The sequence below is a fragment of the Mastigoproctus giganteus genome, chromosome 10 (genome assembly GCF_048544385.1).
Source record: "Mastigoproctus giganteus isolate SK-2022 chromosome 10, ASM4854438v1, whole genome shotgun sequence".
Classification (NCBI taxonomy): domain Eukaryota; kingdom Metazoa; phylum Arthropoda; class Arachnida; order Uropygi; family Thelyphonidae; genus Mastigoproctus; species Mastigoproctus giganteus.
In genome coordinates this window covers 796,291-811,157 of record NC_143584.1, presented here as the reverse complement: position 1 = coordinate 811,157, position 14,867 = coordinate 796,291, and the positions used below count along the sequence as shown (strand labels likewise).

General features: G+C 38.8%; 1 protein-coding gene across 1 annotated transcript in view; it reads left to right on the top strand.

Annotated features, from left to right (window-relative positions):
• Adat1 (Adenosine deaminase, tRNA-specific 1) overlaps positions 1-14,867 on the top strand; it is a 224,503-nt gene that overhangs the window by 71,123 nt on the left and 138,513 nt on the right. Inside the window, exon 2 of the mRNA XM_090384069.1 lies at positions 6,659-6,825. Within this exon, the coding sequence (XP_090240195.1) occupies positions 6,672-6,825 (154 nt within the window). The 5' untranslated portion in view covers positions 6,659-6,671. The remainder of the gene's footprint in view (positions 1-6,658; positions 6,826-14,867) is intronic.

Here is a 14,867-nt window from a genome sequence, read left to right as displayed (position 1 = left end):
GATACCTGTATCTTCTGCCTATAGACATGGGATTAGAAGATTTAAAACGGTAATCCAATCAACGAAAAGAAGAATAGAAATCGTGCAGATCATTGCATTCTTGTAATTCCAGACAACACTGTTTGAGAATGATCATGAGAGAGAGACTCCATTGATTGCATACTTTGAAGGTTGTTGGTGAAAAAAATATTAAGGGTGTGTGTGTGTGTGTACATTTATTTGTTTTTGCATTAGGATTGGTATTCTTGTAGGTAAATGAACATGGTGTGTGAGGACATTAGTAATTGCAAAAGCCTCAGTATCTTGACCAGCTGTGTCTTTGTAACTAGAAAACTGAAGCCACCTAGAGTTGTGAAAATTAAAATCACTGTTAGGAAAGTTAGCCTGGAGAAAGTATAGTTTCAAAGAAAGGAAGTCAAAGAGTTCCAGGTGATTAGTGAAGTTGGGACAATGAGAGAGGTAACAGATGAATTTGACAGGGGTAGAGAGATTTTAACCCAGAGGAGATCAAAATGATTAGATTCCAAATTAGGATATCTCTGACAAGGAATATCAGAGTGGTCATATGCACTGGTACCACCTTTGAAGCAAAAGGAATCAGGGCAGCTGAGATGATTGAGATTCTTTTAGAAATAACTGGGTCTTGGCAGACTAAGTGGAAATGAACATCATTGAGATTAGCATTAGTCGAGGCATATGATACAAGAAAGCAAGCTTATAGAGCATCAGCCAAAAAATAAAAAAATAATAAAAAACCTTCCCTTTTCACCAATACGGTAACTCCAAATATTTGTCTAGTTCAGCCTTAAATTTATTTAAGCTATCAACTTCCACAACAACAGATAGAAGTCTGTTTCAGCAAGCAACTCCCCGCTGGCAAAAGGCAAACTTCCGCACATCTATTCTACAACTGCCCATCCTCAATTTGAATCTATGCTCCCTCAGGTTCTTAGTCTGAGCAAGCGGAAATATCCTATCAGCATTGAGCCTGCTCAAACCATTCAAGGCCTTGTACACCTCATTCAGATCACCTTGCAGACCCCCCCCTAGTCTCCAGATGCTACAACTTACAGAATTTGAGCCTCTCCTCATGAACCACATTGTTCCTCTCACCAATCTTGTTGCCCTTCTCTGCACTCGTTCTAGCAATTCTACATCCTTCCTAAAATGAGGCCTCCAGACCTGTACGCAGTACTCAAGATGTGGTTTGACCATTGCCTTATACAAAGGTAAACTCACCTCCTTGTCTCTCCTAGCAAAATTCCTATATATCATTGACAAAACTCCATGGCTTGCTCTGGCAGCCCATCTGCACTGCTCAGAGAACTTCATATCTGACTGAACAAATTTACCTCTTGGTCTTTTTCATTCTCCACCTCCCTGAGTGTAGTACCACACAGTTGGCACTACACTCTTTGCATTTGTCAATATTAAACTTCATTTGCCACTTCTCAGCCCATCTACGTAACTTTTCTAGATCCTGTTGCAGTACCATACTGTCTTTACTATCATTAACAACCCTGCCAACCTTTGTATCATCTGCAAACTTGGACATTAAGCCTGATATACCTTCATCAATATCTTTAATAAATACTCAAAACAACGAACCCAGAACCAAACCCTGGGGGACTCCACTACTAACATTAGTCCACGTAGAGCAATGTCCATTTGTTACCACTCTGCCGTCTCCCACTCAACCATCTGTTTATCCATTGCAGTAACTTGCCCTTAATACCATACCGCTCCAATTTGTATAGCAGTCTTTCATGTGCAACAGTATCAAAAGATTTCCTGAAATCCAAGACCTTTGTGACCACATTGTAGTATCCAATCAAATTGGTCAGACAAGTCTTCCCCTTAACAAACCCATGCTGTGTCTGAACTATTACTGCAGTCTTGTCTAGGTGATCCTGCATCACTTCTTTAACCAGCGACTCCATTATTTTCCCCGAAGTTAACGTAACAGGTCTATAATTATTTTTCACCCTTTGAAACCCCTTTGTGAATTGGGGATATATTTGCACATCTGCATTCCATGGGTACATCCCCTTAATCTGAGGATGCTCTCATAATTATGGCTGACGGTTTGCTTACTTCCCTCGCTGCCTCTTTCAATATAACTGGATAGATTCCATTTGCCCCAGGTGCTTTTTTTGTTTTATTTTCAACGATTTCTCCTCCACTTTGCTCTCTAATATTATAAAATCATTTATTTCCCTGTTAGAGTTTAGTAAACTTCTGTCCTCCCCTTCCTTACAGAATTCCTCATGTGTGAATGTAGATACAAAATACTCGTTCAGTTTGTCAGCTATCTGAGCAGGACTGTCAACCGTTGAACCACCAACATCAAGTGGACCAATCTGATTTATCCCCTTCTTCTAGAGTTTACATAAGTAAAGAAGTTTTTGTTGTTTTTCTTTGCATCCTTTGCCAAGAATTTTTTGTAACTTCCTTTGTGACTTGATTACAGACTAGCTTATATCTGCCATAAGCTTCTGTGTCACTTGCTAATTTATATGCATCCCGTGCATTTTTATTCTCTGCCACAAGTCATTAGTTCATCCGACATCCTTTAGGCTTAAATCTTGAACAGTATTTCTTAGTTGGTATGAAAAGCTTAGTAGCTTCCAAGAGTAATTCCTTCAAGTCTTCCCACTTAGAATTCACTGTTTTTAACATCATCAGTTGATCCCACTGTATAGAATTTAAAAACTGCCCGAGACCACTGTAGTCACTTTTATGAAAACAAAAACCCTTCCCTTTACCCTTAATGGTAGTTACATCTTGAAGTAAATCTGACATCAGTAGACTGTGATCACTGTCACCTAGTGGTTCCTTTATCTGCAAATTCATAATACATGGGTCTTCACTGCTGATAATCAGATTAAGAGTATTACCCCCTCTGGTTGCGACTTGAACATGTTGCTGTTGAAAACAAGCCCTCCAATAAATCCACAAAAGTCTTGCTAGCATGTGAGTGACCAACCCACAAGTTCCAGTCAATATCTTGAAAGTTACAATCCCCCATTACAAGACATCTTGATTTACTGGTCCATTCTATTTCTCTGCACAATTGTTCGTTGTACTCATCAGAGTCATTAAGCCTATAACACACTCCTACTCTCATTTTCCATTTCCTAGTGTTTATGTCACACCAAACTGACTCAACATTGCACTGTCCACCCATGTCAACTGGATGCACTTCTTTAGATTTTTTGTTTCTTAACTAACAGCATAACCCCTCCTCCCTTCCTACCTTCTCTATCCTTTCTGTACACATTGTACTCCTGAAATTCCAATTCTGCTCTTCTTATATCTGTGTGGCATCATGTCTCTGATATCTCAACAATATCTGCCTTTGATGCCTTGATCAGCACTTCAAATTCATCAAATTTATTTACTATACTTCTAGCATTGGTATACATGCACCTGTCCTTACTCTTAGTTACCCTAACATAGCCCATGTATTTACTTGTTTCAGGATGACTCCCAGCAGCTGTTGAAATCTCCAGCAACTTGCTCTCTAGGCTGCTGCTCATTATAATAGAAGCAGTCCAAGAATCACTTTCGCCTCTGCCTGTGGCTACTGTTAATCTTTTAGTCTGTGAATCCCCACAAGCTAGCAGTTTTCCAACCCACCTAACAATGCCTCGATAGCATCAGCAAATATTCTTTCACCCTTTCTATTTAAGTGTATCCCATCCTTGTAGAAGCAGTCTCTTCTGTTATCACTCACAGACCACGCTGAAAAAATTTACCCTATGAGTGTTGCACAGTCTCTTCTTTAAAACTAAGAGCATGTATATATTTGAAATGAGTGGGAAGTTTTTGGGAGGTTTAGATCTTTTCACAGATTTTTTTTTATGTTAGTTTGTCTGTTCCTGGTGCAGTCAGTGGGAAAGGAAAAAATAAAGTGGGGAACATTTAATTTTTGGATATGACATACTCACAAATATATCCAGCTCTTTGACATAATGTAGCCTCGACAGTACTTCTCACGTACACACTACTCCTCCAGTCTGTAGCTAGCAGAGTAGAGGCTGTGAGATTCCACACTAGCAGATCGGATTCCTCCCTGAGAGTTGCCAATAGATCTGATATGGTGGGCTATTTAGTAACTGGAGTGTGAAAAACTGTTTTGAGCTGTACTCTTAAAATGCAAGGAATATTGGATCTTATTGGAGTATTAAGATGCCCATAATAACCTTAAAAGACATCACTCAACACAATACAGCTTGATAGAAGAGTTGAGGTTGCCAGAATGTCTATGCTGACTCAATGTGAAGTTTTATCACTTCAAATAGTAGTAGTAGTAGTAGTAGTGGCATGTGATGCAAGAAAGCAAATGTATGAGCTTATGCAGCATCAGCCAAAAAAAAAAAAAAAAAAATCACACCATTCCCTCCAAATGCCTGTCCAGTTCCTCCTTAAATTTATTCAAGCTATCAACTTCCACAACGACAGATGGAAGTTTATTCCAGCAATTAACCACCCGCTGGCTAAAGGCAAATTTCCGCACATCTATTCTACATCTGTCTTTTCTTAATTTGAATTTATGCCCCCTTAGGTTCGTAATCTGAACAAGTGGAAGGATCCCATCAGAATTCAGCGTGCTCAATCCATTCAAGGCCTTATATACCTCAATCAGATCACCGCGCAGGTGCCTAGTCTCCAGCCACTGCAATTTGCAGAACTTAAGCCTCTCTTGGTAAGAGGATCCCTTCATTCCCCTCACCAATCTTGTTGCCCTTCTCTGTACCCGCTCAAGTAAATCTACATCCTTCCTAAAATGAGGTCTCCAGACCTGTACGCAGTACTCAAGGCGTGGCCTGACCATTGCCTTATACAGAGGGATAATCACCTCCTTTTCCCTGCTAGCAAAATTCCTATATATCATTGACAAAACCCCATGACCTGCCCTGGCAGCCTGTCTGCATTGCTCAGAGAACTTCATATCTGACTGCACAATTACTCCCAGGTCTTTTTCATTTTCTACCACCTTAAGTGTAGTACCACACAGTTGGTACGTTTCTCTGGGGTTATTTCTACCCATATGCAGTACTTTGCATTTGTCAAGGTTAAACTTCAGTTGCCACTTCTTAGCCCATCTGCCCAAAATATCTAGATCCTGTTGCAGTAGCAGACTGCCATTACTGTCATTAACAACCCTGCCAACCTTTGTATCATCTGCAAACTTCGACATTAAGCCTGATATACCTTCATCAATATCATTGATAAATATACAAAACAACAGTGGACCTAACACCGAACCCTGTAGGACTCCACTAATAACATTAGTCCAAGAAGAGCAGCAAAATGATCCACTGTGATCGGTTATTGTAGAAAGCTTTGTGTGCAGTTTCTCCATTACTGTGAAGAGCTCCAAGAAATGCAAGAAAAAGGCACAGAAAAAACTTCAGATGGCAGTTGAATCAATGTAACCTGGAAGTGACTACTGAAGATGTGAATGAGTTGCTGGATTCTCATAGAGAACTCATGACCATTGAGTTATTAGTAGTAGTAACTAGCAAAACAAATGATGGAAACATCACCAAAAAAAAAGAAGCACTATTCACCTAATTGGGCCTGGCCATCCCCTCTAATAATGTGTCTAATTCTTTCATAAATTTATTTAAGCTAGTCACATTCACAACATCAAATGGTAGTTTGTTCCAACAGTCAGTTACTTTCTGCCTTAAAGTATATTTTTACACATCTGTCCTGTAGCATTCCTTTTCACTTTGTCCCCTTGTGTGTGTGCATGTGTTATCTGAGAAAGTAGAATATCATCACTGTCATTAAGTTTGCTCCATCCATTTAATGCCTCAAACACCTCAATCAGGTCTTCTTGTAAGTGTCTAATTTCCAAGTGCTGAAATTTTCAGAACTGATGTCTTTTGTAGTACAAGTACTACTTTGTGTTCTTGACTAATCTGGTTTCCCTTCTCTGTGCTCATTCTAAAAGATCTGTACAATTTTTTAAAATGAGACAGACTTGTATGCAGACCTGTATGCATTACTCAAGATGTTGCCTAACCATTGCCTTATACATTGGGAAAATTACCTCCTTGTCCCTGCTGGAAGTTTCTGTATATCATTGACAGAACTCCATGAGTTGTTCTGGAAACCTGTTCTGCACTTCTCAGAGTTTTTTTTTTTTTTTTTTTTTTTTCAGACTGTATAGTTACCCTGGGTTTCATTCTCCACCAGTTTATTGAATTGCAGGCAAAAATACAATTGAAGAAAGGAATAGTGGTGATAATCTTTAAGGAGCCTGAGCCCCATAAGTTTAAGAGAAATCATGATGAAGGTAAAAGAGGTGCCCTAGAGTATTTTGATCCCATTGTTGAAATAAGCAGTAGTGTTGTCAGCGGTCGCCTTTTGCTATAACATTCATGATGAAAAGAAGGCAATTGATCATCTTTTTTTGAATGAACTTTTCAAACATTGTTTATCCAGGGTATATGCAGTAATTGTATTTTATTAAAAAACGTAAATATTCTCAAATCTGTAGGAAAGTATTGTATTATGAACAAATTTTTACTGCATTTTTAAATTCAGTTTTGATAGTTTTTTTTTTTTTTTTTTTTTTATTTTTTTTAGAAATTTTAATCTTCAAGTAACTGCTAACTAAATGTTTTCTTTTTCTTCTTTGTAGTTTATAAAAGCATATGGAAGATAATCAAGTGTCATTTGCAAATAAAGTTGCCCAGTTGTGCTATAACCATTATAATGAACTACCAAAAACTGGCAAGCCACAACCTGGTAAAGAGTGGACATTACTGGCTGCATTTTTAGTTAGTTTTGATGGAGAAGATTCCACCGGTATGCCCTAGATAATTGGACTTTTAAAAAAAAAATCTATATTCATTCTTATGTTCTTTGTAGTTTTACTTATAAAATAAATTACAAATCTATTCTAGGTAATAATATTCAGATTTAAATTATTAAAAAAACATGGCCCCAAAAACCAGATTGATTATGCAAATTCTTTTTTTAAATTCCCTGTTTTCAGCTGCTGCAACTAAAATAAAATGACATCAACCATTTAAAACCAAAATGTTTTCTAAATAGTTTGACTGTTGAATGGGTTACTGCCTTTGCACCATGTTTTGTTCATAATGCACTGTCAAAGTCGATAATTGGCATAATTTTAATTGTATCTCATATTGTGAATATCTTCACAATGAGTGGCCGAGGTATTGCACTGCTTTGAATAAGTAATGCTTCACCAATGGAGAAGACTATTATTTATTCTCAGCAAATACCATCACCCAGACAGCACAGTTATAAAGCTGATTGGCATCTCATTGGTTTCATGCAAAACAATCACCTTAGTTTATACTATTACACACCATCAGGCTTCTCTCGTATTTTGGACTTACACTTCATAACTGGATTGTTGCTATCACAACACCAGGGTACCTGCCCACCCACCGATGAGATACCAATCAGCTTTGAAATGGTGCCATCTGGGTGGTGATATCCACTGAGGATAAGTAACACTAGTCTTCTCCACTTGTGAAACGTTATTTATTTTTAAAGCAGTACAATACCTCAGCCACTCATTGTGAAGGTATTCACAATATGAAATACAATTAAAACAATGCCAATTATTGACTTTGATAGTTCACTATGAACAAAACATGGTGCAAAGGCACTAACCTGTTCATTAGTGAATGTTAAGTGTAATTCCATGCTTAATGCTAAATAGTTTGACATAACTATTGTCAATGGTAAAAGGAAGGGCTTTTGTTCTCATAAGGGTGACCACAGTGGTCTGAGACAGCAGTGCAGTGGAAACAACTTATGGGACTATTTCTATCCACTGGGAGCAACTGATGTTACTAAAATGTTACTTAACGAAACTCGAAGATAATACTCAATACTGAAAAATATATATAGATATATAGTGTTACAACTGCGTTAGGATACAAGTTTAGGGTTATAATTTTATTGAAATTGAATGAAATCATGACTCCGACCAGACCAGAGCAGCAAAGCAAAAGGCTCAAGCTAAATGGAGTGCTGTGGCTCAGGGGAGAACTGCGGGGGAGCAGTTGCCCTCTGAATCACAGCCTTTTAAAATGCACTGCTTGCTTGATGTTTGTGGAGCAATCAGGTACGGGACAGGATATTGCCAAGGGGGATGTCTTTGTGTGTGCGCGATGTAAGGAAATCAGGCAACAACTCAGCGTTGTTATGGGCCAATATGAGAGCTTGAAGGATATGGTAGATGCCCTCGATGGATCTAAATTGAGGGTCCCATCAAGCTCTCAGCTGCCCACATCAACTCCGGAGCTTGCACTTGATCATCACGCAACACAGCAGCAACTCCAAAGGCAGAATGGGTTGGTCCCACATGAACTAGTAGTTGTTGGTGACTCTATTGTCAGGGAAACGGGGAATATGCTATGTAAAAAGGATAGGTGGAACAGGACAAGAGTATGTCTGCCAGGGGAAAAGGTTGATGAAGTAGAGCGGATATCATCTTTTAAGGGCACAAAAGGTGATATTGTTGTACACGTTGGCACTAATGATATTAAAAGTAGGAGACCAGTGGAATTACTTAACAAGTACAGGTCACTGTTGAAAAAAAGCCGTGAATTAGGGTTGAATTTGAAAATGTCTGCAAGACACGATAGGAGGGAGTATGTGATGAGAGCCTTGAGGTTAATTCGGCCCTGGAAAGATTGTGCAAGGCTCAAAGGGTAGAATTTTTTCAGCCTGGTCTGTACTTGTTAACAGGAGAGACTGCTTCTACAGGGATGGAATACACTTAAATAGAATGGGTGCAAGAATATTTGCTGATACTATTGAGGCAGTGTTAGGTGGGTCGAAAAACTGCTAGATTGGGGGGATAAAAGGACTAATAGATTAACAGTAGCCACTGGCAGAGGTGAAAGTGATTCTTGCACTGCTTCTATTGGAATGAGCAGCAGCCTGAAAAACAAGATGCAGGGTATTACAGAGACTGCTGGGAGTCATTGCAGTACAAGTAAACACATGGATTGTGTTAGGGTAGCTAAGAATAGGAACAGGTGCATGTATACTTGCATGTACACCAATGCTAGGAGTTTGGTAAATAAATTTGATGAATTTCAGGTATTGCTCAAAACATCAAAGGAAGATATTGTTTAGATATCAGATGTGGTGTCACACAGATATAAGGAATGCAGAATTGGAATTTGGGGAGTACAATATGTACAGGAAGGATAGACAGGCTAGGAAGGGAGGAGGGGTTATGCTGTTAGTTAAGAAACACATAAAATCCAAGGAAGTGAAACCAGTCGACATCACTGAACAATGCAGCGTCGAATCAGTTTGGTGTGACATAAGCATTGGGAGATCAAAATTGAGAGTAGGAGTGTGTTATAGGCCTAATGACTCTGATGAGTATAACAAGAAACTGTAAAAGGAAATAGAGTGGGCCAGTAAATCAGAGAGTCTTATAATGGAGCATTTTCATTTCCCAGATATTGACTGGAATTGGTGGGTTGGTCACTCACGCACTAGCAAGGCTTTTGTGGATTTATTGGATGATTGTTTTCTACATCAGCATGTTCCGGAAGCAACTAGAGGGAATAATACTCTGGATCTGATTATCAGTAGTGATTCTTCATGCAGTAAGAATCTGCAGATAAAGGAACCACTATGTGGTAGTGATCACAGTGTGCTGAAGTGGGATTTGCTCAAAGAGGTAACTACCAATCAGGTGTAAAGGAAAGGGATTTTGCTTTTGTAAAGGTGGCTATAGTGGTTTGAGACAGTATTTAAATTCTACATGGTGGTATCAACTGATGATGTTACCAACAGAAAATTCAAAATGCGAACCATTCAAAGAATTTATCTTGGAAGCTACTAGGCTTTACATACCAACTAAAAAATATTGTTCATGGTTTAGGCCTAAATGGATGTCAGATGAACTAATGAGACATATGGCAGAGAAGAAAAATGCATGGTATACATATAAATTAATGGGTGACATGGAAGCCTATAATAGATATAAGCTGGTCTGTAACCAAGTCACAAAGGAGATTAGGCAGGCAAAGGCAGATTATGAGAAATCTTTGGCAAAGGATGCAAAGAAAAACAACAAAGAGTTCTTTACCTATGTAAACTCTAGAAAGAAAGGGATGACTCAGATTGGTTCACTGGATGTTGATGGTTCAACTGTTGATGATCCTGCTCAGGTGGCTAACAAAATAAATGAGTATTTTGCATCTACATTCACTCATGTAGTTAATCAGGGAGGGGAATGCCAGAGGTGAGTTAAATCTGGCAGTGAGCTAGATGATTTTGTAATAACTGAGAGGAAAGTGGAGGAGAAATTGTTGAAGATAAACAAAAAAGGCACCTGGGGTGAATGGGATCTATCCAGTTATATTAAAGGAGGCAGCAAAGGAAGTAAGCAAACCCTTAGCCATAATTATGAGAGCTTTTTGGACTCAGGGGATGTACCCATGGACTGGAGATGTGCAAATATGACCCCAATTCACAAAGGAGGAACAAAGGGTGATACAAGTAAGTATATACAAGTATTTGGCCTGTGTTCCAGGAAAATTAATGGAGGCACTGGTAAAGGAAACATTGCAGGATCATCTAGACAAGACTTCAGTTATAGCTCAGACACAGCATGGTTTTGTTAAGGTGAAAGTCTTACCTGACCAATTTGATTGGATACTATGATGTGGTCACAAAGGAACTGGATTCAGGGAATAACTTTGATATCATATATTTGGATCTTAGAACGGCTTTTGATGCTGTTGCACATGGAAGACTGCTGAACAATTTGGAGCATTGTGGCATTGGAGGCAAATTGCTGCTATGGATAAAGGTATGGTTGAGTGAGAGAAGACAGAGTGGTAATCAATGGACACTGCTCATTGTGGACTAATGTTATTTGTGGAGTCCCTCAGGGTTCAGTTTTCGGTCCATTGTTTTTTTATGTATTTATAAATGATATTGATGATGGTATATCAAGCTTAATGTCCAAGTTTGCAGAAGATACGAAGGTTGGCAAGGTTGTTGAGGACTCTAATGACAGTACGCTGCTGCAACAGCATCTAGAAAAGTTGAGCAGATGGGCTGAGAGGTGGCAAATGAAGTTTAACATTGGCAAATGTAAAGTACTACATATGGGAAGCAGTAACCCCAGAGTGACGTATCAACTCTGTGGTACTAAACTGACAGTGGTAGAGAACAAAAAGGACCTGGGGGTAATTGTGCAGGCAGATATGAAGTTTTCTGAGCAGTGCAGATGGTCTGCAAGAGTAGCTCATAGTGTCTTGACAATGATATACAGGAATGTTTTTTAGCAGGGATAAGGAGGTGATTATTCCCTTGTATAAGGCAATGGTCAGGCCACACTTTGAGTACTGTACACAGGTCGGGAGGCCTCATTTAAAAAGGATGCCTCCAGAGCTGTTGGAACGAGTACAGAGAAAGGCAACTAGATTAGTGAATGGAACAAAGGGTTGCTCTTACGAAGAAAGGCTTAAGTTTTGCAAATTACAGTGTCTGGAGACTAGGCACCAGCGAGGTGATCTGATAGAGATGTATAAAGCCTTGAATGGTTTGAGCATGCTCAACGCTGATGGGATTCTTCCTCTTGCTCAGAATAATCACCTGGAAGGGCATAAATTCAAATTGAGGAAAGACAGATGTAGGATAGATGTGCAGAAGTTTGCACTTAGCCAGCAGATAGTTGATTGGTGGAACAGGCTTCCATCTTTTGTTGTGGAAGCTAATAGCCTAAATAAATTTATGCCTGAGCTGGACAGGTATTTGGAATGAACGGAGGGGTGAAATGGGAGTGGTTTTTTTTTTTTTTTTTTTTTTTTATCTGATGCTGCATAAGCTTGCTTTCTTGCATCATATGCCTCTACTAATGCTAATGTTTACTAAAGCAATAAATTTCATTTACTGCATTGCAATAGAAAATAATGTAAAATATACAACATAATGGATTGGCATAAAAACACTGAACATTAAAGATATTACTCAGGTGGCTTTCTTGAGCACCACCTCTATTGAAGAAGATAAAGTTTTTTAATGAATGTCAGTTCAATATGATGAAGCATGCTTGAGTCAACTTCAAGTCTGCTGGTTGATAGAAAAAAATTCAATAACCTCAAAAAAAGTATAGCTAATTCTTTATAATTTGTACAATTGAATCATGTAATTTCAGGGAACATAAACATGAGGACATGAGGAAGTGTCTATAGTAGTAAATATTCATGTTCTCATTAGCATTAGTAAAGGCACATGATGGAAGAAAGCAAGCTTATATAGCATCAACCAAAAAAAAAAAAAAAAAAAACAGTTTTCATTTCACTCATCCACTCACTCCAAATTTTTTTTATTTATTTTTTTTATTTTTTATTTTTGTGCTTTTGTATGGGCAGCTCCTAGAACAAAAGTTCATCTCCACTTTGTTGCTCTGTTCAGTTTTTACAGACCCTGTCAAGGTAACCCCAGTGTGTATCGTGTAAAAAAAAATTCATTCCACATAGGAATATCCCATGCTGGATGAAGATAGATGAAAAGAATGGGGAGAGAGAGAAAAAAAAGTTTTTAATTCTGCACGGGAGAAAGAAACACTGTTTATGAGCTTATGTGTGTGTTCTGTAGCGTTATGTTGTGTTTTGGCCTTTTCGCTACATGGAAGCAGTGATCACCTGAATGATTTCCTCCACGTACTTGTCCCTAGCAGAAGGAGGGCAAGGCCTCCCCTACTATCTGCATGTCCTCCTCCCTGGGGAATGAGTTTCCAGGGTGAAAAAAAAAACTTGTATAAAATGAAGAGAGGGAAGGAGTAAAGGGGAGGAGGACTATCCCGGCCCAGGGAAGTCCCAATCCAGGATGGATTGCTAGAACAACAACGCAAACAACAACAAAAAAAAAATAAATAAAAAATAATAATAATAAATAATAAAAAAAAATTAAAATAATAATAATAAATAAAATAAATAAATAAAACATATAGGGTGAGAGATGAGCTTTTTTCACGTTCTGACCAGAAAAAGTCAGAACGTGAAAATAAAAAAAAAAGTTTAAATCCCACAACCTGGTCAAGGAAAGGAATAGAGCATCAGCCAGGATGTCAGCAAGAAGAATGATGGGAAAAAAAAAAAAAAAAGAGAAAGAAAGGAAGGTTTTTTTTTTTTTTTTTTTTTTTTCTTATATCCCACACGGGATGGATAGGGAAAGGCTAGCAGGAGAGTGTTAGGGCTATTAGGTCAGGGAACAACATCTCCCACCCAGAGCAGATCACGAGAAGGAGATGAGAGAGAAAAACAAACTAATTTCTTCCCATGCGAGACGAAAGAAGTAATGAGTCGGCTTTAAGCCAAGCAGCCACTAGTTATTGATTTGCAGAAGCTGCTAGGATGATCCTCCTTCTATGCTTGAATACCTCTGCCGCAAAGTACTGTAGCGCACCTAAGTTCTTTTGGGATTGTACCAGGAGTTCTACTTGGTCAGGAGAAAATCCCGAAATTGCTGCCTGGTGTTGTCTGTGGTCCTCGTAGATAGTACATTCAAAGAATATATTTTCCTAACTCTTGACAGACCCACAGAAACAGAGGTCGGTATTTAGTAGACCTAGTTGGTGGAGTTTCTGGTTGAGGGATCCATGTCCAGTGACCAGGAAGGAGATTTCCATGCTGATTGAGAACCACTTGTTGACTGCTTTGCTGGTTGCGAATGTGACATCCGGTATAAATGTTCTCGTAACAAGATCTTTTGTGGTAGTGTCCCATCTTGTCTGCCAGAAATTGATTAGCTCGTTATAGTTATAGCAACGAGCTCTTTCCTGTTTGGTATCACTGTCAAAGTTGAGTTCAATATCCAGTATTTCAGTTGGGATTCTTTTCTTCAGGCGGTAGGCAAGTCCTCTATAGATGAGGAAGAGATCCAGGGGGATATTTCCAGATATTACTTGCAATGTGCAGTTGACACTGTTCTAAAAGTGCGATGGGTAGCAAGAATAATGCTTCTCTGGATGGAGATAAGCTTTTGTTTGATTTTGCAATTGGTTGCTTGGTGAAACCATGCACCTGCAGCATAGGTACTGATAGGAAAGAAAACAGCTTTATAGTATAACTGTAAGGTATGCTTAGAGAGACCCCAGTTGCTTATGGAGATTCTGACAATTGAGGCAGAGAATTTTCTGATTTTGGCATATAAATGTTGCAAGTGTGTTTGTCTCGTTCTGCCTTGAATCTATTTAAGCTATCGACTTCTACAATGACAGATGGAAGTTTTTTCCAGCAATCAACCAACTGCTGGCTAAAGGCAAACTTCCACACATCATCCTACAACTGTCTTTCCTCAATTTGAATTTATGCCCTCTCAGGTGATTATTCGGAGCAAGAGGAAGAATCCCATCAGGATTGAGCATTCACAAACCATTCAAGGCTTTATAGACCTTAATTTGCAAAACTTAAGCCTTTCTTCATAAGAGCAACCCTTTGTTCCATTCACTAATCTTGTTGCCATTCTCTGTACTCGTTCTGGCAGCTCTACATCCTTCTTAAAATGAGGCCTCCAGATCTGTATAAGAACTTAGGGTGTGGCCTGACCATTGCCTTATATAAGGGGATAATCACCTCCTTATCCCTGCTAGAAAAATTCCTGTATATCATTGACAAGACACGATAAGATACTCTTGCAGACTATCTGCACTGCTCAGAAAACTTCACATCTGCTTTCACAATTACCCTCAGGTCCTGTTCATTCTCTACTGTTGTCACTGTAGTACCACACAGTTGATACGTTATTCTGCAGTTACTGCATCCCAAAATGAGTACTTTATATTTGTCAATGTTAAACTTCATTTGCCACGTCTCAGCCCATCTGCTCAA